General features: G+C 41.2%; 1 protein-coding gene across 2 annotated transcripts in view; it reads left to right on the plus strand.

The window, feature by feature from the left end:
• The window catches only part of EXOC4 (exocyst complex component 4), a 406844-nt gene that overhangs the window by 108380 nt on the left and 272851 nt on the right, over nt 1–25613 (plus strand). For both annotated transcript variants that reach the window (XM_065743825.1, XM_065743826.1), the window contains 2 exons: nt 2677–2822; nt 7743–7831. In XM_065743825.1, the coding sequence (XP_065599897.1) occupies nt 2677–2822; nt 7743–7831 (235 nt within the window). The remainder of the gene's footprint in view (nt 1–2676; nt 2823–7742; nt 7832–25613) is intronic.

Here is a 25613-nt window from a genome sequence, read left to right on the forward strand (position 1 = left end):
TTAATGCCTAACAAGGTTTTTGATTGATGGTTTAGCAACTGCTAACCAGGTGTTATGGGATGAAATGCCGAAATCCCTTATTTCATTGTTAAGGAAGGCTCTTGTTCACTTGGATAGGCAGGGAGATGTCTTTTTTTTCCTTTCCTTTTCTTTTTTAAAGTGGATTTTTAAGTAGCTTGCTGTGGCTTTTAATGAGTATACGGCCATGATACAACTTCTGCCATTGAATCATGATACTTACTGCTTATACTTGAACTCAGTAGCTTGGGTAACTTGGACTGTCCACATGTAAGAAATAAATTGAAGCTGATGATGTTGGGCGAAGGCCATGTAGCGTGCAAAGAAACGAGAAAGTAAATGTTGATGCTGTTTCTGAAGCAAGTAGCTGGCAAGATTTTAAGGCTGTCCCACACATGAATAGGATTGCTTAAATTAGAAGGGTTTTAATCTTCATGCTGGAGTTATAAGCCAAATGTACTGTACGCTGTAGATGTCTCCTGTCTTAACTTCTCTCCCGCTTGGCTGTGCATTGTAACTGCTCAGCCATGCTTACACTTAATTACTTCGTTCTGAAGAATTTATGTAACTGTTGAATACAGGGCACTGGAGCAGAAAGAGCTTTGATCTGTCTAGCACGGTTTTGCTACTGTTGGATTTTATAACTTAAAGATGAACTTTGAGAATAGTTACCAAAACCAGCGATTTTCACTGCTCTTACAGCTTTTAGCTTTTTTAAACACTGACATTTTAGCATTGTGCTCTGCCTACCGAGCAATGCCATAAATGAACAATTTTCTCTTGTTCCTAATGTGTGGTGTTTACAGAGCTGTTCCAAGCATCTCCCCACAACTGATTTGTATTTCTCCATTTTGCTGTTTAACAAACGGGCAATTCTTTCTGTTCCTAGCTCTAACTTCTCTTGTCTTACTGTAATTTCTAAGTACTATACTGCACATTTTATACCTTCTGGTCCTGGTTATAAAGTGACATCAGAGTCATGGAACCCATTATAAATAAGTTTCATCCATAACACGAGAACAAATTGCTAAATGTTTTTCTTTTTTTTCTTTTTTTTTTTAACTTGATTAAGTTTGAGGGTTTAATTACATTTTTGTGGTGATTTTAAGGTTGTTAATTCAAGTAGAGAAGATGAAATGCAAATACGCGAGTACAAACGGATTTGGTAAATTACTGTTAAAAATTAGCACGGTGATTATTTTTCTTCCTAACAATAAGCATACATTTTAAAAGCTTGTGCTCAAGTAAAGTTTTAATTGAGGTGTTTTAGGAGTTGAACTTTCTTTGCGTTGTTTTTTGTTTTTTTTTTAAAGCAATCCTGAATAATTTCTAATTAGGGGAATGATACCATTTTCCCAGATATTTATTACCAGGCAATTTGTATAAACGTAGCACTGTGCTGATGCATTCCTTTCATTACAAGCAAGTCTCTTTGATGGGCTCTGACTAACTAGTTATTAAAATGGAACACTTTACTAATAGCCTCCACATAGGTAGAGTTTTCTCAACACAAGTGGTGGGTTTCTGAATGCAGTGTCAGAAGTTAATTACAAGGTGTTTCTTTCTGCCTTCAGACACAGAAATTAAAAGTGAATGACTTGGAATCTATTTCTGCTTCTGCACCATGGAGTTGCCTAAACAGCACCAAATATCAGACCGTGATTTAAGGCTGCAAAGGCGAAAGGACCCTGTTCACAAGTGGACCTCCCACCCCATACTGATTATATTGGGCTAGAAGAAAATCAATTATAAACTTAAGTTAGCAGAACTAATGGCTGTGGGTATTTATATTTTCAGTGGCTAAAAAAAAACAAAACAACACGTGTGGTTCATTTGGGAGCTAATAAAGGGCAATTTTGCAGCATTCCCAGATTTTTTTCCAGCAGCATACGTAACCCATGCATCCACACAAACCCACACGTGCATGTTTTATATTTATATATACAAATACGCATATGTATGGCTATAAATTTTCTACATATAGAAAAGAAGTTTTTTCAACAGAACATATCAATATTGCTGACCTTTATGTTTTTAAGAGCTTTGCTATGTAATCAGTCTATAAAGGCCAGCCAACAACCCACCCACCATCTCCCTGTTGCTGCTGCTTATGGGAATCAGTCTGGGGAGGGGTGGGGGTATTCACACAATCATCTAGTTTGGAAAGACCTCCAAGATCATCAGGTCCAGCCATCAATCTGACCTACCCAGTCTCACCACTAAACCATGTCCCTTAGTTCCCCATCTGCATATCTTTTAAATACCTCCAGGGAGAGGGACTCCTCCACTTCCCTGGGCAGCCCATTGCAATGCTTGACCACTCTGTGGAGAAATTCTTCCTAATATCCAATCCAGACTCCTCTGGTGCACACTTTCCTCATGTCCTATCACTTGTCATGCAAGAGACCGTCACCTCAGATTGGCCAAGGTTTTGTAGCAGATTCAATTGGTCAAATAATGCAAGGTGGGCTTTCATCAAACCATACAGGTCATAGGATCTCATTTCTGAAAATAAGGCTGGCTTTCTGTTAACTATAATTTTTGAGATTTTTCATTATTTTTCTAGTTCTGTAAAGTACTTAAAGAACTTAGGTGTTCAAATTACATTATAATGCTGCTTTATCTCAGTTGATGTGATCCTCTCCCTTCTGTTTGCAGATGCTCCTGACGGAATACCTGGATATGAAGAACACCCGCACTGCCTCGGAGCCATCCACTCAGCTCAGCTATGCCAGCTCTGGGAGAGAATTTGCAGCGTTCTTTGCAAAGAAGAAGCCACAAAGGCCTAAAAACCCTTTGTTCAAGTAAGTGCTGGCTTGCTGTTGAAGCTGTGTGTAAGCTTCCCCTGTTGCCTTGAATACTGCACAAGTGGGCTGATAATTGCAGTTTCATGGTGCAAGTAGGGTGTAAGTTTGGAGATGGAGGTTTGATACCCATTGCTGAAGCCTCAGTACAGTTCCTGTTATGGATTCATTGCTGGTTTTTAGAGCTCAGATCTTTAAAGCACTCATCACAGCGTTGGGATCCCTTTACACAAGCTGCTGCAAAGCATGCAGCAATATATTCTGCCTATCTTTGTTCACAGTATGTTCAGGACCTGTTAAAGAGAGTGATAAAGGGGACTGGACAAAGAGAATTAAGATAACTGTGTAATTACTAGATAGACTAAGTGGTTAATCCTATCACTAGCTCAATTCAAAGTGGAAAGAAAGAATTGGTTGAGGGGAGACCTTAGGAGGATGAAAGGGTAGGTGGACAAGGGAAGGATTTAGGGAACTGAATTTGATGTGCACGGATGAGGAGTAAGGAGGAATTGTTGGTGAGCAGCACTGTTAGCAGAGGAGAAACCACCTTCTTAATACACTGAGATTCAGATGAGCTTTGCTGAATTTTCTTTTCATTTACTGACATCCTGTGCTGGCTGTTTTCTTTGGCCTCTTGAGGGTTTTGAGGAATTACCAAAATGTGCTCTTTTGACAGCAGGGGCTCTGAGCTGAAAGATCATGGGTTTGATCTGTTGCTGCAGCTCTGCTAGTGAAACTGTGTGTGGCTGCTCCTGAACTCGGCACTGCCAAAATAATCTTTTTAATGACATCCCCCCCCCCCCCCCATAATAACACTGTTGTTAAGGGAACATGTAAGTTAAAAGGTAGATTTGAGGGAAAGGCAGCAGGGGAAGTGGGGTTAGGGAGTACCAGTAGCTTGGGGCAGTAATCTTTCCCCCATGCACAACTGCAGCAGAAACAACATTTCTTGTAGGTAGAGTCTAGACTACTGGCTGCTGCTGCAGGGCTGAGCTGTCTTTCACTGCTCATTAGTTCAGTAGTGAGTCTTATGAGGCTTTGCTCTCCCACGTGAAGAGAGTCCAAGTATAAATTAAAAAAAAATAATCTACTGAGATGTTCGCACAAAGGAGGAGGAATTGGAAGTGAGAGCTTGTGGTTTCCCCATTTAGTTTTCTGGAGCTGGGGAGCTGGGTGACTTTCAGTATACAAAATCCCATTTGTAAGTTGGAGTAGATAGTTAACATGGTGGAGAGTTAATGCTTCATCATGAAGTTCCTAAAGAGAAGCTTCAGTAGTGGGAAAGGCTGAGAGTAAATGGAAGTAGTAGGGGAACTTTTCATTCTGTGACCTATTTACAGATCGGTCATTGTTGGGTTTTTTTTCAGCTAAAACTTGTATCTATCTTGGTTATCCAGAACATGATGGAACTCTATTTTCTTTGCCCTATGGGCATGGGTATATAGCAGCTGTATTCTCATAGTACCTCCAGGCTCCAGTTAGAAACCAGTCTTTGCACTTCTCTCTCACAGGATTAGCTGTCTATATAATCTCCTGTTATTAGAAGGTTAAATGTTGCATGGAGGGTTTCAGAGGTGTCTCCTGCCACCCTGTCAACCCATGGTTATTCCTCCCCACCCATTTTTTTTTAACACTCCCATCATTGTTTGGGTCAAAATTATGCTCTCTGAATTTACCCTGTCTTACAGATCTATACTGGAGCAAAATGGGGCTGTTCACCTTTTCATTTTGTGTCTGTTCTTGGGTGTACTCAGGCCATTTAAGCTTGAGGAATAAGGATGCTCTGTTTCACCTACAGCAATTTAAGCCTGTATATTAGTTTGTCAGCAGAGAGTGAAGGTAGGTGTAATTGTTTAAAGTGAAGGTGACTAACCTCATAGGAACAGCATGTCTCTTACCACTCATGGTCCTGTCACCAAGTCATTGCTGGCACTGTGGTGACAGCAGCACTTATTGGGATCTCTTATTTGGTTATCTGTCTTCTGTCAGCTGTCACTGTATCTATGGAAATCTCAGTTGAAATGGAATTTCTCAGTCCACTGAGGGATGTACATGTTTGATGGAGTGTTATTCTTGTCTCCTCTCTCATCTTCAGTGCTTTTCACACCAGCTGCAAAGCTCTTTTTGTGCCTTTCCATTAGCTCTGTCCAAATCAGACGAGCCATCCACTTGTCATCAGAATATCTGCATTTAATTCCTCCCTCCACAAGTCTCTTAGGGCAGAGCTCCACCTTGTGTTTTCCTCGCAGCTTGATGCAGGTGTTTGTGCTGTGTCCTCTGATAGCTTGTTAATTTTGTAAATACGGAGTACTTTTGCTGGTTGCATGCTTACATGTACGTATGTGGTGTAGCAATAGTGGAAAGAGTGAGGCCTTAAATTTGTTCTAAGCAGTCTGGAAATCAGGAGTGAGTATTGGGAAGAAACAAAAGAATCATTCCTTATCTTGAGAATAGGTACAACTCTCAGGGTGGGGTGGGGGGAGTCTTGGTGTATTTAATATTGACTGAGAAAACGGAACTTCAGGTGCAGAATGCTTTGGCAGTTCAGATAGTTTGAGTCATCATAAGATTGGTTTTCTTCTTTTCCAAAAGGCTGCCAAGTATGTTTTCAGAATCATTAGAATCATTTGAGTTGGAAAGGACATTTGTATGGGAACTGTTGAATCATGGCCTGAACCACTGAACCACCTGAGGTGAGCGCTGAGTCAGCTGTAGGAGCACAGGTGAAGACAATTCACCCGTGTGACCAGAAGAGGTGGAGTCTGGCTCTACCTCTCCCAGACCCCATTTAAGTGTTGACCACCAATGGGGAAGGATCTCTTGTTGGAGATTCCTCCCTTGTGGAGTCCTGGGCAAGCCTCAACCATCAGAAACAGGTGAGCCTTTATTTTCTGGTTGTCTGTATACCATCCGGATAAGCCTTACAAGATGTACTGTCCACCTCCATTATGTTCTGTGGGTACTATTCTTTTGGGTTATTCACCCTACAACATTTAAAGGTCATTTAGTCCAACACTCCTGTAGTCAGCAGTGTTATAATTTCATCTGATTGCTCAGAGTCTGCTCCAGCCTGACACTGAATGTCTTCAGGGAAGGAGCATCCACCTTCTCTCTGGACAGTGTGTTCCAGTGCCTCACCACCCTCACTGTAAAAATCTTCTCTCTTTCTTCCAGTCTAAATCTCTTCTCTTATAGTTTGAAATCATTTCCCCTTGTCCTATCACAACAGACTCTGCTAAGGAGTCTGCCTCTTGTTTTTTGCAACCCTCTAGCCCTGTGTTTTGGTTGTCATCTCCTTTGCAAATCAGATTTGCAAGGCTGAGATTGGGCATTCTTGGAAAAGGAATGGATTGTGCAAGCAATTGTTGAATACCCAACTTATTAATGTCACACTTGACTGTAATTGTTTGTAACTCGGAAGTTGGTGGCCCTGCCTGTGGCAGGGGGTTGGAGCTTAACGATCCTTGGGATCCCTTCCAATCTAAGCCATTCTATGATCCTGTGTTTTAAAAATTAGTATATGCAAGTTTTGCCACTGGAGGATCCTCATGAGGAAAGGGAGGGATTACAAGAGCGTGGAGATGTTGTGTGGAAATAAGAACATGGGAGAAGAATGGATGATAATGTTACGCTTAATCCTTCACTACGTGTGAAAGGGAGCAAGCACATCATAAATACAGAGCCAAGAGTTTATCATTCATTTAAAGTTTTGTGTTCATTGTATTTTGATAAATTGGTATTAGTTCAGTTGCAGTAATAATGACTCTTGTAGTATAAATGAAAGCAGAAAATTCTAATAATATTCTAATTCTATTAATTCTAATAATATTCTAATTCTATTAATAATAATAAAATTGTAACTGTTGTGTAAGAGAGCTTCACCTTCTGAGAGCATTTGTAAAGGTGATGATTGCACTGTCTGTGGGGCATGGTACCTCTTCCCTGTCCCTCTGCTTGATACTGAGGCTGATTCATTCTTCCTTGGCAGAAGCACCTCAACGTCTTGAGGTCTTTGCCATGAGTTCTCCACTTTGTCTGTTTGAAAATGCTTTTTTTTCCCCACTGATGGTGGCAGAACTGGCCCAGAGCTCAGCCTGGGACACAAAGGGCTGCTGCTGACCTCAGGCTGGCTCCTTGGGTTCATTGCAATCCTTGGCCATGAGCCATCAGACCTCAAGTACATCCAGCTGAGATCATGGCAAGCCCAGAGCTGTCCTGAGAGGCTGCAGAGTCATTTTTACCGTGAATGACAAACACGGTGTTTATGGGGCTCCGTTGGTTGAAAAGTGTCTCTTCTCAGACTGATCCTTCACAGAATCACAGAAGTGTAGGGGTTGGAAGGGACCTAGTCCAGCCCCCCCCCCCCCCCCCCCCCCCCACCAGAGCAGCTCCCTAGCCCAGGTTGCACAGGTAGACATCCAGGTGGGTCTTGAATGTCTCCAGAGAAGGAGACTTCACCTCTCTGGGCAGCTCCAGTGCTCTGTCACCCTCACTGTGAAGAAAAGTATTGGAGCCATATGGTGAATAATAATTATTTAGTTTCAGTGAACGTATTAGTTTTTAATTTGTGGCTTTATATATATGCCTGTTAACAATGTACGTGGTACTCACTTATCACTTTGGGTGGGATTTTACCAGTGTTGTGGGGTCATTCATACTTAAACAATTAGTCACTCCCAGCTGATGGAATGGAGGACCCATCTCCATGCAATGCAGTCAGGTCTGTGTCATTTTCTAGCAGAGCTGCACTGATTGAAAGTCCCAGAATTTGGTGCATCAGTGATCAAATTTTATAGGGATAGTGTAGTTTGGTCTGCATTGATCATTTTGCTCAGATATGCAGGGAAGTGCCTTTTGTTTAGAGCTGGCTGGTGTTTACAAGACTAACTGACTGGATTTCTATTTTTTTTTAAATTACAGGTTTGAGTCTTCCTCCCATGCTATTAGCATGAGTGCTTATTTGCGTGAGCAGAGAAGGGAGCTGTACAGCAGAAGTGGAGAACTTCAAGGTATGAAAATAAATACTGTGGTGGTTTGGATAATTCTGTTTTGTAGAAGCTGAGCATCTCATCCATGCTGTTTCAAAGAATTAATCTCACTCTAGTTTGCCACGCAGGTTGCCTAAATCACTCCAGTCTGGTTTATTCTTGCTCTGCAAAGCACCTGGGCTTCTATTTATACCCTTTGCACTTTTAGCTAAAGGTTCTTGTCATAAGACAGTAAGTGAAATGTGAACAGTCTCACTGTGAGCGTTGCGTTTGGGTACTTGGAGTTAATGTTTGCATCTTTATCTGCAATTTATTTCCCTGTGTCATCTACTGAATGTTATACTTCTGCATTACGTTGGGAGCTAAACTGAATTGTCTCACGTTCGAAGCATGAGTTTCTGTTGGGTGGACTGAAGTGACCAATTCTTCTTTTATACAGTGCTTTGAAAATGGTGAATGTGAGATGCTGGAGTACTCATGCTGGTTTATATTACTTGTGACAAGTGTTTTGTACACAAAGAGAAGTGTTCTCTTCTCTGAGCATGGTGGCATTTCATGTTATTTTTTTCCTGACTCTCTTAATTCGCTGAAGTGTTGATTGCAACACCAGGGAAATATCTTAAGGCTGCTGTGCATTGTATAGCAGGTTTAATTTTTTTTCCAGTATCGTCCATTGGAATTTCTCATAGGAGTAAGCAAAAAAAGAGAATACTATAATCTCTAAAGATTGATGGATAAGGGTAGAGTTTGTCCATGAAATCTTACTCATGATAATTGTGGCTTTTATTTGAGGAGGATTTGTAATTTACAATAGAATTACTGGATGCCTTTGTGTTCCCTTCTTCCTTTTATAACTCAGTTGTGCTCAGCAGGAAGTGAAACCCAAAAGAGTGGGGTAAGAAGCACTCAGGGATGTATATTGTTTATGTGGACCAATTGCTTTTCTTAGGTGCCTATCCAAAGGGGATCTTCATATCAGTGATCACGTACATAATGATGCACTCTAGGTAATATTCAGGCACTTTTTCATTTACTGGAAAGAAGAATTGAGATAAAAAGATGTGGGCAGTAACTGTCAACTTCAGGACACGATAATCTGACAGCATATAAAAATAAAATAGTGAAGATACTTGTCTTTTAAATTATGGTATCACCTCTTACGCACACCGGGAAGGTGTTCAGCTTGCAGCTCTGCATCTTTCAAGACTCAGATTCTCACCTTCAAAATCTGTCACCTGCACATGAACCTGGGGTCATCTAAAAGGAATAATCCAGTTCAGCAGGATACGAAGTGTCAGCAATTGTATGGCACAGATGCTGGGTCTTCTCATGGTGCAGTTACCATAGCTGTTACACTGAGCTAACAATGTGTTTTTAAAAAGTTCCTTCAGGTTTGGAGCTTGTTATTACTGTAAGGCACAGCCATATTTCTTAACTGAGTGACTCCTCGTTGACAGAAGACAAATCTTGAGGCAGCATTTGCCATGAGCTGGATATTGTGAGCGTTTTCAAGAGCAGAGTGTGTGAAAGAGATATATGCAGACTTACAGCCTCTGAACTAGTGTGGGGTTAGGAAGAACAAAGCTTATGAGCTGACAAAAGAGGAAAGGACAAAATATAGGAATTAATGTGGATAGGGACGAGATGATATTGCCCTTTATGGATGAATTGGAAGAGCTGGAACATGATGCAATAGGTGACAAAAAGTCAATACAGGGAGTCAGTAGGGACAATGGATAAGATGACTTTGCTAAGAAATCTTTGCTGTTTAACCATCAAGAAAAGTTTCCCTTTGAACTTTATGTTAAAAATGTGCTATCTTCTCTTTCTATTGTAAGCTGCTATTCCCTTTTAGGTAGCTCATTAATCTTCCTGAATCCCAGATCACAGCAAGATCTGCATTTTGATTTTTTTATCCCTTTTAAAGAGAAATACAATTTAATTGTTCAGTCAGGTTACTGGAAGGCAGGCATGTGACACTCTCTGTTCTGTGAATGCCACGCCGTTTCTCTTCCTGACAGCCTTATCCACAGGGATGATATATCAGTGGCAGCAGGAGGAGGGTGACTTTTTAGGACGTATTTTTCCTGAAAAGATCTTCAAAGTAGCACGTGCATTAAATAAAAAAAGAAAACTTATGAACGTTTAGCTCATGCTAACTTTTTGAAGTAAGAATATAATTTAAATAGCCTTAAAATGTGCCAAGATCTGAGTGATGCTTTGTCATTAACCTCTTCTGTTTGGACTGAAATAATGCAGTACATAAGGCAGACATTATCCCTCAGCAGGAGTAAGGGAATTGCTGTGAGCGGTTTAGAGATGGAAGGAATAGTTCTGGCATCTTATCCCCCTGAAGCAGAAGGAGGATGACTTAGGCCATGTATTTTTCCCTTTAAGTTGGATGCACAAGTCATTTGACTGTTGTCATTAAGGGAAGAAAAGAGAAGCAAGTACGTACCTGAAGTATTTTCTTTTAGACCAACACAGATGTGCTGCTCTGGGATGCTGTCAGAAGTACAGTATCAGACAAAACATAATTGTCGTGAAGCTTCTCTTTTTTCTTCTCTTATTTTTATTTTTTCAAGAGTACGTCTTGGCCCTGTCCTAGCAGGGAAATTTACATTTTCCTTCTTTGAGTCCTTCTGCCCATTGTCAAACAGGATGTTTGTTTTATGGACAGCCTTAAAGAGTAGGGGTATATTTGAAAAGGAAATAACTTTATTGCATGAGCAGCTGGATCAGGAACTGTGGTGAGCAGGACTAGGGAAGTAATCTTGCCCCTGTGCTTGGCACTGGTGAGGCCCCACCTCGAGTGCTGTGTTCAGTTTTTGGCACCTCAATACAGAAAGGACACTGGAGTGCTGGAGCAGGTGCAAAGGAGGGCAACAAGGCTGTGAAGGACCTGGAGAATATGCCCTAGGAGGAGAGACTGAAGGAGCTGGGGCTGTTCAGTCTGTGGAAGAAGAGGCTGAGGGGAGATCTCATTGCTGTCTTCAAATACCTGAAAGGTGATTGCGGTGAGAGCAGGGTTGGTGTCTTCTCACAGGTGACAGGACAAGGAGAAGTGGCCTCAAGTTGTGTCAGGGGAGGTTTAGGTTGGATATAAGGAAGAACTTCTTCACAGAAGGGGTTGTTCGGCACTGGAACAGTCTCTCCAGGGAGGTGGTTGAGTCACCAACCCTGAATGTGTTTGTAGCAGCCTGGATGCGGTGCTCAGAGACACGATGTAGTGGTGGGTTGTTGCAGTTAGGGTAGTATGGTTAGGTTGAGGCTGCGCTTGATGATTTTGAACGTCTCTTCCAACCTGAGCAATTCCATGATGCTGTAATTCATTGCTCCCAGCATCTGCTTCTGTCCCTAGACTAAACAGAGCACAGCTGTGCCATGGCTGGATCCAGAAAAGTAGGCACGAAACAATCAACCCTGTGCCATGAAAGCAAGTGTGCTGGTAGGTCCAACAGCATGGAGGGCTAACGAGTACTCCCTGAAGCTTTTCCTTCTCTGGAGCCACACGTTTATCCTGCTTTCAGCTGCATGGCTATCTGTTTCCACAAAACCTCTTCAGAATTCACTACTTCTAAGATCTATTCCTCTGTCACGTTTGGCTGAAATTAGCTCTCCAGCTCAGTTGTTGTGAGGATGGGAGAGGCAGTAGATGAGATAACTCTTATTTTTGCAGGAAACTTGGCTAAAACGTTGCTGTATTTCATTGCAGAGGTGGTTGCTTGTCACTGACTGTCGGAGTGAATCCTGTGCATGCCCCTTATTTCATTCCACTACTGCCTTCAATTACCAACAAATCCTTGGGAGCAGAAGAAAAATGTGGTATCTCCATGTGGGTGGGAGGGAGTCAGGGACTGCAAGAGTGACAGTGGATGGTAGGAGGGTGTCTCTGCATTTGGAGGTGGTCTGCAAGGGCCTCATTTTTTTTTTCTCATTAAGTTGGATGTGTTCACTATCAGGAAGATGTGGCTTCAGGAAAAAATCAAGAGGAAAAGCCACTAGTAGTCTGGATAACGTCTGTACACGTCTGGATTTCTGAACTAATATTCTGGCAATGTTTAAAGGCACTAACGCTAGCTGTGGCTAGGGTGAATGAGCCGTGGCAGGAGCGCTTCTGTCTGCTATGTAAAGATTTTCACTGAGTTCCTTTTGCTTTGCTTTTCTTAAGATTCAGTTGTATCTTGATAACCGTGGATGAATGGTTTATCTATAACTATTAGTGCCTGCAGTAAACTAAAGAAAAAAAAATGGTTTCAAAGGCAAATAAATTGCAAAAAGAACCACCAAAAATACCAAGCCAGCTCAGGTGCCATAATTGCAAATGAGAATCTCTGTGGACAATGGTCTTTGTTACAGAAGGTACCTGATCTGTGCCATCTTTCCTACTTGTGGACCACCACATGTGTTCAAGACACAGAAGATGTGGGGTAGGAGAGCTCTGGATCATACAATGCCTTGCCAACAGCCACGTGTGCTGCAGGCTGGCAGTTGTTAGTATAGGTTTATTTTGTCAAAGGTGTTGTTGGCTATAGGCTCCTTCTAGATACATCAAGTACTGTTTCAGAGTCCCATGACCATAGGGAATTAATGTAGCTGTGTTCACTGTGGCCTCAGTTGAATTTATCAGCAGAAATGGTAAAAGATGTTTTTATACTCTGTGAAAATCTGAACAGCTTTGAGGGTGCTGATCAGCATGGAAATAGCATCTGGCTCCTGTTATCTTCACCAATGCAGGCCCTGGTAATTCATATCAAGGTCAGCTTTGCTTGTGTCATACATCTGGGCTGTTTGTAAGAATGAAATGTGAAGTGCTCCTGAGCAGCTGTTATTCCCATGGACGTTAATGCTGCTCAGCACCTCTTAAAATTTGGGCTTCTTACTGCTTTCACCCCAGAAGCTCAACACAATTCGTAATTAATTAAACCTCTCCAGGCCTTTGTGAAGTAGGATTTTACTTTGATTGTAGCTGTGCAAGCTTAGGTACAAGATGAATCAAACCATCCAGAGAGGGGTGGTGGAGCAGAATTAGTCAGATTTCCAGTCCCACTCTTCTGTTAGATTGTGCTGATCAAAGGCTGAATACATTATGGCATCCAAAGGAGGGCTACAAAGATGGGGTGGGATCTGGATGGCATGGTGTATGAGAAGCAGCTGAACTAGGAGTTGTACTCTGTGATCCTTATGTGTCCCCTCCAACTTGAGATATTCTGTGCTCCTTTGCTGTACCCCATGAGAAGTCAGTGTGTGCTGTGATTTTCCAGGATGCTGTATGACACTGTATGAGAGCTTCTTCATAATTTCAGCAAGGTCAAGTACAAGGTGTTAAACTTGGGTCAGGACAGTCCCAGATATGTCTACAGACTGGGAGAAGGACACATTAAAAGCATCCTGCAGAGAAGGACTTAGTCCTGGTAGATGAAAACCTTAATATGAACAAGCAGTATGATCTTGCAGCCTGGAAGGCCAACTGTATCCTGAGCTGCATCAACAAAGAGGTGGCAGCAGGGAGGGAGGTGGTTGTCCCCCTCTATTCTGCCCTCATGTGACCCCATTTGGAGTACTGCCTGTGGGTCTGGGGCCCACAAGAAAGACACAGTGCTGTTGGAGTAGGTCCAGAGGAGGCTCTGAAGACACCTGGAGAGCTGGAGCGCCTTTCCTATGACAAAAGGCTGAGGGAGCTGGTGGTGTTCAACAAGGAAGAAGAGAAGGCTCTGGGGAGACCTCATTGTGGCCTCCCAGTACTTGAAGGGAGCTTACAAGCAGGGTGGTGACTTTCTACATGATCTTAATGGTGATGGGGCGAAGGGGAACAACTGTAAACTAAGAGAGGGAAAATTCAGATGGGATGTTAGGAAGAAATTTTTTGTTCAGAGGATGGTGAGACACTGGAACAGGTTGTCCAGAGAGGCTGTGGATGCCCCATCCCTGGAGATGCCTGAGGCCAGGTTGGATGGGACCCTGGGCAGCCTGATCTGGTGGGTGATAACCCTGCCAATGAGAAGGGGTTGGAACTAAATAGTCTTTAAGTTTCTCTCCAGCCTAAGCCATTTGGTGATTCTGTGATGTGTGCTCTCACTGTCTCTGAAGGTAGGGCAGTGCTGGCTGTACAAGACAGACAGAAAGAAGATGACTTCATGGAGGAAGTGTTAGATTGAGTGCAGAATGAAATTCATGCCCCCAAGCTGTATTCCCCTAACTACCCGGCACAATTGGTCTGCTGAACAGAAACAGGAAAAAATCCTGTATTTCTTTTGAAACTATTAAGCATTTCCTGTCTAGGATCCCCATGATATTTCTGTTTTCTAAGAAGAATTAGGTAAATTTCTTTTGCTTCAGTTTTGTTCAGTTTCAGTTGGATCCTGCTTGATGTTTGGACTTTAGGTTAATGGTTCAGGCATAACTAAAATGATCTGCTTTCCACACATGGGAAGTCTCAAGCGTGCTCCAAGTGAATCAAGAGGAGGGCTACAGAACTGAAGGTGTGTCATGCTCGAAGTATGGCTAATTGGGCTGGGAAACAAAGGTCTCTTGAAATGAGACTATAGGTACTGAATATTTTTTTAGCTTATTTCTTCTAAGTAGAACCTCTGAAGAATTTTTCTCGTTGGCCAAGTGAAAAATGGAAAGCACTGAACATCCCTGTACTATGAATTGGAGTTCGGGAATGGGACTGGGTTACTCACTGCTATGCTATTTTTAGGTATTCTTGTTCTAAGGGTGAGCATTTCTTAGCAGAAGGCTTTAAGTAATTAAGGAAATCAAAGAGAAACTCAGCTAATTAAGATTTTGATGCCAAGAAATAGCAGTGGAGGCAAATACTATATGGTATGACAAGGGCACAGTGTAAGGCCAAGTCCAGGGAAAATGCAGTTATTTGTAGGTGCCTTGTTCCATTTGAATTCACTAAAGGGCTGTCGGGGAGAGAGCCAGCTGTGTGTGCCACTGACAAAAACGAATCTTGACACTTTGGATAATGAAAATTCGGTTCAGCACCTTTTAGAGATGCGTATGATGATGCATTGTCAGTCGGAGGCAACGAGGAGGGGGGGAAGCAATATCATTCTTGTCTGCTTAAAGGAGATGATGTGACAAGTGGGCAGTCTTAGTTAAAAAAAGGAGAAAAAAAAAGAGGGATAACCCATTGAAGAACCCAAAGTTGGTTATGGTGAGGAAAGGGAGGTGGTTTGATGTTAGGCTCTTCCTGCCACTCAGCTGCTTTGGTCTCCCCATGCTGCGGAGGATCACAGTTCCCTTTTGAGCTTGGGGGGGGGGGAGGGAGAGGGGAGAGAATCTCTTTTTTGTGGTTTGACAGTATTAATGCAATCATCTAGTTCAGACCTTGTAAGCCCACTTATTATTTCCTCTGCGTGTGTTTTTTCTAGTTTAGCGGATTAGCCGCACTGTCTCTTCAAAGGCTATCCAATCAAGAAGGGGTTATTAAAACCGGGGCGCTTTATGACTGAGAATTAATTAGAGCAGCATTTTCATGCAAAACATCCAATTTTTTGATTAGCAATGGAGCAGGGCCGCAATTAACACTCTAGGAAGCTTAAATTTCCAGCATTTTGATTCTCAGGAAATGAGATTATCAAACTGGGGTCAGGCACTTGACAGCAGAAGGGGGATTATGTGTAAGAAAATAATTTGTTTCTTGATTTTGCCTCTGAGATTGTTATTGAAGCTACAGTGAATTCAGAGAGAGTCAGAGAGTGGGAGGAGAAGATTCCTAAAAATGGAAGCAGGAGAAACCCTTTGGTGTGCTGGTGTCCTCCTTGGTGTGTCAAGAGCTGTACTCGTCCCAGTGTTAGCAAGTGCGCTCCCTTTGCATTTCACTGACAGCAACAGGTTTCCATTGCTTCCTTGGGGTTACTCTGCATCCCTAGTTGATTTGTTTTGAGAATTCTGTGGTGGTTTTTTAAGTATTCAAAACATTTGTATCATGGGAAAGGAGGCGGTGTATGTTATCATCTGCATGAGAAAGCTGCCTGTCCTCCTGCTTCTGCTTTTTAATATTACCATGCTGTTCAATGACTGTGAATTACATTACTTGTATTATTTTGAGTGAAAGTGCATGTGTAAGCAAATATTATCAAGTTAACTGTTGCTAGAAGCTGTGTTAGCTACATTCTTGGTCCTGCATCTTACCTGGCAGTGCCCACAGCTGTTGCATCCCTTTCTGCAGCGGTCATGTTTTTAAGGATGATCAGTCCTAGCTTGCACCTTCAGTTTATGCTTCTTGGTTACACCTTAAGTCGTAGAATTATTAAGGTTGGAAAAGACCACTGAGATCACCTAGTCCAAGCATCAACACATCACCACCGTGTCCACTAAGTCTGAGGACTTGCACAAGACTGGCAGTGCACCCCAGTTGTCCTTTGCTCCCTGACTTCCCTCCCTGGGCATTGCACCTCCATCACCAGCTCTGGCAGTCTTCAGGATTTGGCTATTGCACCCAACTTAGGGGCACCCCAATAAATCCTCATTCTTTACTTGAAGCCCTTTTTGCTTTAGTCTTTGGCTTCTGTCACTTCAGAGCCAAGTGACTTCTAGTAACTACTTTTCAGCTTACCAGACACCACACTGCCTGTTCTTTATACAGAAATACCAGGACATCAAGATGTTGTGTCAGTAGAGGAGCTTGTCAAATAAAGACTGAAAATCAGAGATGATGGAATCAATTACAAATGCCTTTGCGAGCTTTGATTTTTTTTTCCATTCTTTCTCTCATTTACTATTGCTAAACTTCTGTCCCCTCTTGATATTAGGGAGGACGTAGAAAGAAGTACTCATTGTTTAAAAATAAAGTAATATTTCTGCAGATGACTGCTTCAGTATTGTTGGGAGGCTACTCTGACCAGGGATGCTTCGTGGATGTGACAGTTCAGAGAAGAAAACCTTTCTGGGACTCACTCTGTCACAGCATCCCTTGCTTGGTAAACAATCATTGATTTTTTTCAAGGTATTTATATACAGCTTCTTTTCAGCTTTTAGTTTTGGATTACTAAAGAATCTAGGGGCTTTGTGGTGAATTTACAAAGAAATTACAGAATTGTCTCATAGTATGCAGATTGAAACAGAAGAGGTAGGAAATATTGGCCTATGAACTGTAATATCCTGTTTTGTGTCAGTTTGTTTTTCACAAAGAACAGGCTTCTGGAGGTGCTGAGCCATCAGTGAGATATGCTGCAAGTTTTGACATCCGTTAAAATCAGCGTGCACGTTTTCATATGTTTAATTTCTGGCTGGATGTAACTTCAATGAAGCAACTGTCAAATGTTCTGAATTCAGGAGTCAGCATAGGGGGATGTAACAGGAGGCCTAGCTCAATAATCCTTTTTCCCCTCTATTATCAGCCAGAGCTGACCTGTGCCTGGCAGCAGACTGTGCTATGTCAGTAGGTGAGATGTGTCCCAGTCTGAAATCACACTTTGCTTTTCAGAAGGATGCTGGAAACATTTCATCAGTACAGCTAGCAATAAAATGACCATGATACAGTTCAACAGGTACTCTTCTTAACTGTGATCTGAAATAATACTTTCTTCTTTTCTCTCCATATAAGAGCTTCATACTCTCCTGGAATTTGTGCCTTTGTGTAGAGTTCAGTAGTAAACCATTTATTTAAAATGGTTCTGTCTTGCTGTTTAGGATCAGTGTTCTCAGTTTGGTCTGAGGAGGTCTGGTTTCTGATAATCTACTCCTCTTTGAACAATAGTCGTTGCTGCACTGGTGGAGGTGGACTGCAACAACCTGAAAGGATGAAAAGGTTTCCGTAGTTGAAGTGGTCTTCACTGCCATTTTCTCTTCTAAAATTGTAATTCTCTGAAACCAAAATTCTAGTATTGAGCTCTGGCTATCCATCAAACATGATTTACTGAAGAGCCATTTCCTTGATTTGTTTAAGGAATACATACATATATTTATATAGCATATGTATATATCCATTTTTTTTGTTCGTTGCCAGCGTATTGCAGTGCACCTTTTGTACCTCAGGTTTAGAATCCTTCTTATCTTCTATTAGATGTTGCACTTTGGGGATGTGGTTTAGTGGGCATGGTAGGGACAGGTTGGTGGTTGGACTGGATGGTCTTAATGGTCTTTTCCAATCTTAATGACTCTATGATTCAGTTACTGTTAATGATGACAGTGTACTTTCATTTGAATCAGAGCGTGGCGCTTACTAGGTCCTGTGCAACACCACTGTGTGTAGAGCTAGGTTATAAAATGAACAGTAAGTTTTCCAGTGGGAATGTGGATCAGCTGAGTATGATTAGCTGGCTTGAAATCAATGACAGCCAGTAATCCTATTCTTCTGAGACCTTTTAATGACCAAAACTACAATAGATATCCTTCAAGATGACATATTCTTTTTGAAAGAGATTTGTACACTATCCAGGGGTACTTTCTGGAACACTTAATTTTATTTTTTATTTTTTCTTATGGTTTTGTGCATGTATGTACTTGTGTGCGTGTGTATATTTTTTTAGTCTGGCATGTTGAATAGACTGGAATTCTAAGATGCTCTGTGGTGTTTGTGTTTTATGATGAAATCTCAGCAATGTTTGGACTTCTAAGTAATTTCTTTTCTTTCTTTTCTACTGAAGTTTGTCAAGATCCATTTCTTAATGCAGGTTAGATTCTTGGTTGCCTGTCTGCAATTTGGGGAACAGTTTTCTCTAGTTTCATTTGGAAGATGATAAATTCATTTCTGAAGCATTGCTTTCATTTCTCTTGCTTGATAGAGTAGCTAATCCTCATTTAAAAAAAAAAAAAAAAGAAATTTTACAGTTATCTGTGGAGACCGAACTGCCTTCTTGCCTTTTCGGCCAATTGTATATCCTGCAAGCTGAGACAGCTAAAGAAAAGAGCTAGGTATTGTGGGGTATGGCAAATTACAACACGTACCTTAAGGGTGAGTGTGGAAGCAGAAGCTGTTACTCTTGCCTTGTCTTGTACCTGTTCAGTGGTAAAGAGGTTTTTAATCTCTGGCCTTGTCATTCTAATGCTTCTAATCTGTGTTTGAAGTCCCTGAAAAATGTGAAAGCATTGTTTTTCAAGTGGCATAAAAAATGCACCAGGGACAGCTATATTAGAATTTGGATTTTTGCCTTTGGCTTTGACTGATGGATATATACTTTTTTTTTACTCTGAAGAGATTTTTATCTTGATAATGTGGAAATGAAACTTTACAGTGACAAAGTGGTGGGCAGCTTTAGAGAGCCCTGCTTTCAAGTAGGGTTAAAGCCATTTAGGTGAGCATGAATTAACATTTCCCTTGTCTGGTAAAGGTCGCCCTTTAATTGAGATTCACCACGTTCAGTGCAAAGCCTGGGTTCCACGAGACCTCTCTACGCAAAGAAGGCACAAATTGGCAGCATAATCTCATCAGAGGCTTAGGTTATATGGTAATAAATCATTCGATTCGAAGCTAAAGAAGCTGCCACGGAGCATAAAACATGCCAGATGCTTGAAAGACTTTCATGGCTTAGAGTTAGAATAACAGTTGGAGGATCTGTAGATGTCTTGAATTCTTTCTTAATAAGGAAGAAACTGTTGGGAAGAAACTGATTCTTACCTAATTAGAGGATTAAAATATTACATACTTGCTTTTGTGTTTGTTACTATTCTTCCGATCCAACATATGAATTTAAGGTGCAGCATTGCCATCCTGTTGTGTGCTATGGTTCTGAAATTATCACCAAAAATGGCAACAGCTTTCATATATACATTATGTTCTGCTTTTTCTAGAGAAAGTTGTCTGTTGAGTAGGGGATTCCCTTTTATAGAATAAAAAGTTGACACTAATCAATGAAGTGATGGTATTTTGAGTTCTGAAGATAGAAAGGCTACCAGTTTATGGAGGGTTTTTGGGACTAACATTTTTTCCCCTTAGTATAACGTGCACAGTATTAAAATATTATCTGAAGACAGTAGAAATTTTTTTCAGATAAAGGGAATGTAATAGAAGAATGCTTTTTATCCAGTTAGAGTGTTAGAACATGGAAGGTCAACTGCTACTTTGGTGGAGATTGGAGATGGTGGAAGAACGCCTATGAGAAGTGCCAGAAGCTTTGAAGCTTCATGCCAATAGGCTTCTAGTCTCTGATTTTGTGCCTTTTTGTTGCTTTTTGTGGAGCCTGAATGCCATAATCCGCTCAGGAATGTGTGGTTACTTCTGTCCATCTCAGTGAGAGATTTGGGATAGCAGTAAGTCTGCTTTTACACACTATAGCATAGAGACCTGTGTCCTGGAACACCTGAAATGTCCTTTTTTTTGCTGTTCATTAACTCAAAATCTGACCTCTTCTGCCAGACCAGGTCAGTGTCACCTCAAGGGACCTGACCAGTATACCAAATACAACTGAAGGTCATGTTGTGTTTGGATGGAAGAATGGAAGAAATTGTGTATTGCCTTTTCTGTTGTGACCACATTCTATCAAGTCAATAAAATGATGAGGTTTTAGCATTTCTGCAGTACAACAGAGTCACATGATCATTTTAATTGTGTCAGAAGGGCCACAAGATTGAGGAGATCATAAAAAGACAGTGATGTGCGTGTTAGATACACTTTCAATAGCTTGTTTGGTTGTTAGTCCAGTTTGACTTGTCCTCAGAAGTTTTAAATGGGATGTATGAATGAAAAAATGATTTAGTGAGTAACTTAGTTTTGAGAATGAATGTCTTCGTCTCAGACTGTACCTAGCCATCTCTGGGCAGGTAACAGCAGTGTGATTTGCACAGGCTCCATGATGATGACTCGTGGTCAGCTGCTGTTTGAAACGTGTCCTGGGCAAGGCCAACATCTTACACAAAAGCAAAGGCAGGACTGTGGGTCACAGGTGTCTTCTGATTTGTTAGTAGCTTTGCTTGTCCTTCTGCTGGAGTTGTAGATAAGTCTAGGCTTAGACTAATCTAGATAAGTTGTAGATCAACTACCCCGTATCAAGCCTAGGTTTAAGTGAGAGATGCCTGCGAAGAGTTCAAGGTCTACTCTTTCTATTCTACCTGTCAAAAAGAAAAAAAGTTTAAGACAAAATGAAAGGTATTTCCTTCATTCTGGGGGATTTTGGAGTGCCAGGAGAGAAACTTTTCAGAAGTCCTCTCATTTCCTGCTGTGAATTCTCTTCAGTAGATACTCTGCCTTCAGCTCCTATCCAGTCTTCTTTTAAAATGGTGCTACTTCTGTTTGCTGATGGCCGTTGATGCTTCAGTGGGTTCACAGTTTCAGCAGGTGACTGATGCTGTCAGCATTGGATCTATTGTCTTGTTTCAGGAGAGGAGTGTATGCTTGAAGCTTTTTTCTTTCCGGGAAGCAGCCATCTGAGTGGACACTGAACACAACTGACAATGCTTTATCCTTACTAATACGCCACATCTGTATCTCATTTACGAAGAAGAATAAAAGAGGATGGGGAAGGTAACCAGTCTCCACATTCAAAGTGGATTTTGCAGATCCTTTCATGCACAGGCACGTGAGGATCTGAATTTCAATTCCTGCTCTCTGTAGACACTACCCAAATCGTCACGTATCTGCTGTGGTCACCCCAAATGCGGAGAAGTTGTTAAAACCAGATTTGTCTGTTTGTTTTCTTCATTAAAAAACAAAACTATTGCAGCTGCTTGAGGGAGATTGTTCCAAGTTTGCCAGAGAAACCCAGATTGTTTCTTTTCCCTCTAAATAGTGGGTACAGCAAATACTCTCTGAAGATCTCATTAGTGTTTTCAAATTTCATTGTAATTACTTAATAGTATAATAATGCTCAGTAGTTGGATTTTTTTTACATAATATCAGAAATATTCTAAGTGACTGGGGGCTTAGAGTGCATCTGTGCTCCTCTTTGGGAATTTTAATTGCACTGATCATGTGGCTGTGTTTGACTTAATTGTCATCAGTAGTTATTGGATGAGATCCCTTGCATAAGCACTATATTCACTGCACCTCAATGGCATCTAGAAATGCGTGAACAAATGTAGCAAATGGCACTTTCTTTGTCTGCTTAATGAATATGTAAGTGATTTCAAATGGCCTCTTCCCTAGATTATAACTGTGTGGTTTTTTTATAATAGGAGATATGTTGATATTCTGTGGAAAAGCTATAATTCCCATAATAATTGGTTTATAGTGCACTGAGTACTTTTCTCTCAGCAAGGTAAGGTGACAATTTGGTGTGACCTGAGGTTAAGGAAGGAAGTGGCATGTGACCAGTGTGTGCTTGTAGGATCTCATGAAGCTCAGGGTCAGTTGCCAACCGTGGGAAATAATGCCTATTTAGATCCTGTTGGAGTGTGAGCGTTTGATTATAGTTGACTAAAAATTATTTGCACCGAGCAGGCAAATTCTAAAGTCTGTAAGAGTTCAGGGGCCAAAGCATTGAATGGTTTTTGTGGTGTGCATAGTCAGAAGGGTGTTACTACGTTTTAAAGATAATTATTATGCAAAAAGCAATCAAATCCCACTTCATCTGAAAATATGCCAGTTTTTTGTTTTAGTTATTTCAGCTCAAGAGAAGCAGGCAGTTTCTCAGTGACCTTGTAGAATTGTAAAATAGAGATGTATTTGAGTAAAACTTACATTTGTAAAGTCCGTGCTGTTGGAAGATGGAGCAGAGCTCAATGAGGACAGCTGGAAAAATGAATACGTAGACGGAGTTAGGGGTGATGGTTAAAGTACAAGACTCACACCGTCCTAGGCAGGAATTCCTGAACACGCTCAGGGTCATTGGATGGGGCTCTGAGCACCTGATCAAGCTGTACATGTCTCTGTTCATTGCAGGGGGATGGCCTTTAAGGGCTCCTTCCAACTTTATGGGGGTTCTAAGTGGTTCTGTGATCCTTGTATCATCTAAGTATTCCTTCACTGGGAATGTGACTCTGTTAGTATAGTAAAATTAGACACAGCATGTGTGGAAAGCAGTGTCTGAAACATCTTCCAGGACACTCTTTTGAGTGTCCTAAAATGGTACTTAACAGTAGTGTGTCTTGAGAAACCTAATAAGCAGTGCCTGCATTGAAATGGTGCCTGAAACTTGGTTTTGGTGTCTGTATTCTTAGTATTAAAAGACCTAAAACAAGATTTTTGGAGAATCAGGGCTTATACGCAAAAGAGTTCTTTCTTAGTTGTGAGATATATTTCTTTTGAGAGGAGAGAGGAGGAGAGAGGAAAAATCCTCTGACGTCTAAATTAGCTGGCAAGGTACTACTATGGCACATTGCATAGGAAGTGACATTCTGTTGCCAGAACAGCAAGCTGTACCATGCCAAGCATTGTTTCTTTCTCAATTTTATTTTTATTTTTTTTGTCATTTGAATTAGTTTGTAGGTGAACAGGGTGATACAGAAAGCAAAAACTAAATAATTCACCAATAGTGATGTCTTTGCGTGACTTAATCAACTCTTAGATATCCCAAGATGCCACCTTTACCTCGCAATCTGGGTGCCAGTGTTTTTCTTGAGTCCTTATGCTATCTAATTAGTTCCCAGGAAGAGAAGTGCTTAGGACTCCATTAGTGCTAATAGCTGGTGCGTGTGTATATACAAGGAGGGGAGGATGCATCTCAAGGTGTGTTTCCATGTATATATCTGACATTCCTGGTGGAGCTAATACCTATCTCTCATCCCTAATTGATGAGTTCAGTGCTGCGTTGAGTATTCCAGATATCTGGGGGGAAAAAAAGACTCCACAAAAGACTTTTCCTTCCTCTGTCAGAGTGCCTGATAACTGGAGGAAGTCAAATGTTTATTTAGAGGTGCGATAAGGAGGTGTGCTCTGCCTGAATACCCAACTACATTACTCTTACAAACACAAATGTCAGCCTATAATTTTTAGTTTCAATAGACCAGTTTAGCATTATTACATTAACCATACCAGACTGAGCACTTATCTCTGCTTTTATATTGTGTTTGTAATTATACAGTGTCTTACTACTGGAGTATTCTCTTAGAGCCTGTTTGGAATGTAGAATAGCATATTAAAGATAAAAGCCAAGGATGGTTTTTACTGACATTATTTATAGCTGTTTTTCCCTCTTGTTGTTTTAGGTATTCGTTTCATTTATAAAACTTTGTATAATTGCTTTTCGGGCTTATCTTGGTTTGTGTTATAGTTAAGTGCTCTATTTTCCTTCTTATTAATAATCATCAGTTACTTGATCCTTTTCTGGAGCCTACGTTTTTCATCCAGAGATAATGACCGGTTCATTCATTTGTGTGTCTGAACTGTTCAAGGCCGCTTTGTGTTCCTGCCAGCACGTGGAGTTGGGCAGGGTAACCTGAGACACTGGGCTGTGTGGAAATGGCACTGTGCCACTGCTCACCTTAATTTTGCCTGGTGTCCTGCAGGTAGGAGAAATTTCCTTAGCTAAAAGCTTTATTTTAAAGACCGTTTTTGTAACTAGAGGATCCAATATAGAAATTTAACAAAAGATCACCCACTGTAGCTTGGCCTTCACCTTTGTATGACAAAAAAGCATTTTACCCCATTGCAAGTGCTACAACTACAAAGAAGAAAAGGGAGAATAAATGTTATTTTCTCCTATTGAGATGGAAATCTGAAATATAGAGAATAAGTCTGCTTGAAGCAGGAGAAAAATACAGCATCTCTTGGCTAGGAACTGAAAGAACTGTACAATCATAGGACCACCAAGGTTGGAAAAGACCTCCAAGCTCATCCAGTCCAACCATCCACCTATCACCAATATTTCCCACTAAACCATGTCCCTCAGTACAACATCTAAACACTTCTTGAACACCTCCAGGATCGGTGACTCTGCCACCTCCCGGGGCAGTACATTCCAGTACCTGACCACTCTCTCCATGAAGTATTTCCTAATGTTCAACTTGAATCTCCCCTGGCACAACTTGAGGCCATTCCCTCTCGTCCTATTGCTAGTTACATGGGAGAAGAAGCCAACCCTCGCCTCACTACAACCTTTCTTCAGGATATAAAGCAATAAGATCTCCCCTGAGCCTTCTCTCCTCTAGGCTGAATAATCCCTGCTCCATTGGCTAGTCTTCATAAGGCTTCAGCATCCCCAAATCCCATTTTTTTTCTTCTGCTGCTTTACTTCTTTGGAAAACTACAGTGTATGAAGAGAAACCTTGGCGGTGTGTTGAAAAAACAATATTAAGTACTCCAGATATCTGAGATTGTGGATTAAGTAATGACTGCTGTTATATATACGATGGCTGCTACAAAAGTGATGCTTCCTATTCTACGATGTTGGCCCATGATGTCAGAGGTGGATGCTGGTGATATGGCAGTAGAGGTTGAACTTTCCCACCAACATTCCATTGCATTTTGTTGCTGTGTGACAGACAGCAGCAATACCTCTAAGACCTGTGGTGTTTGCACTGTGTGCTGCCTTTTACACAAATCTATTTCAGACCCATTTTATAAAGTAACCGTTAGCTGCATTAATGGAAAAGCTTTATAATTTCATCATTAGAAGAGTGCAGAAAGCATTGCTTTCACATGGTGTTGAGAAGCCTAGAAAATGGTAAGAGAACTGCTCATTATTTCATATTTCACACAGACCGGGTTAACTGACGCAGGTAATGAAAAATAGTAGTAATAATAGAACCATATGATTATGTGGTGGCCATAGGTAATACTAAGCTGAGACAGTTAGTAACTTTGGTAGACTTGCTCTGCCTGTTGAATAACCATCTTTCTTTCAGTTCCTACCAGGAGCTGGTGAAAGGAGAGGTGAGTGCAGCAAGGATCACACATTTAAGGTGTGGCATCTTACGTATGCAATCTGGCTATCATCTTGATGTGATTTTTAGAAATTGTAGGTCACTCCAG

Source organism: Cyrtonyx montezumae, unplaced genomic scaffold (assembly GCF_038088225.1).
Source record: "Cyrtonyx montezumae isolate F1298 unplaced genomic scaffold, pur_monq_1.0 scaffold_3, whole genome shotgun sequence".
In the NCBI taxonomy this organism is placed as follows: Eukaryota; Metazoa; Chordata; class Aves; order Galliformes; family Odontophoridae; genus Cyrtonyx; species Cyrtonyx montezumae.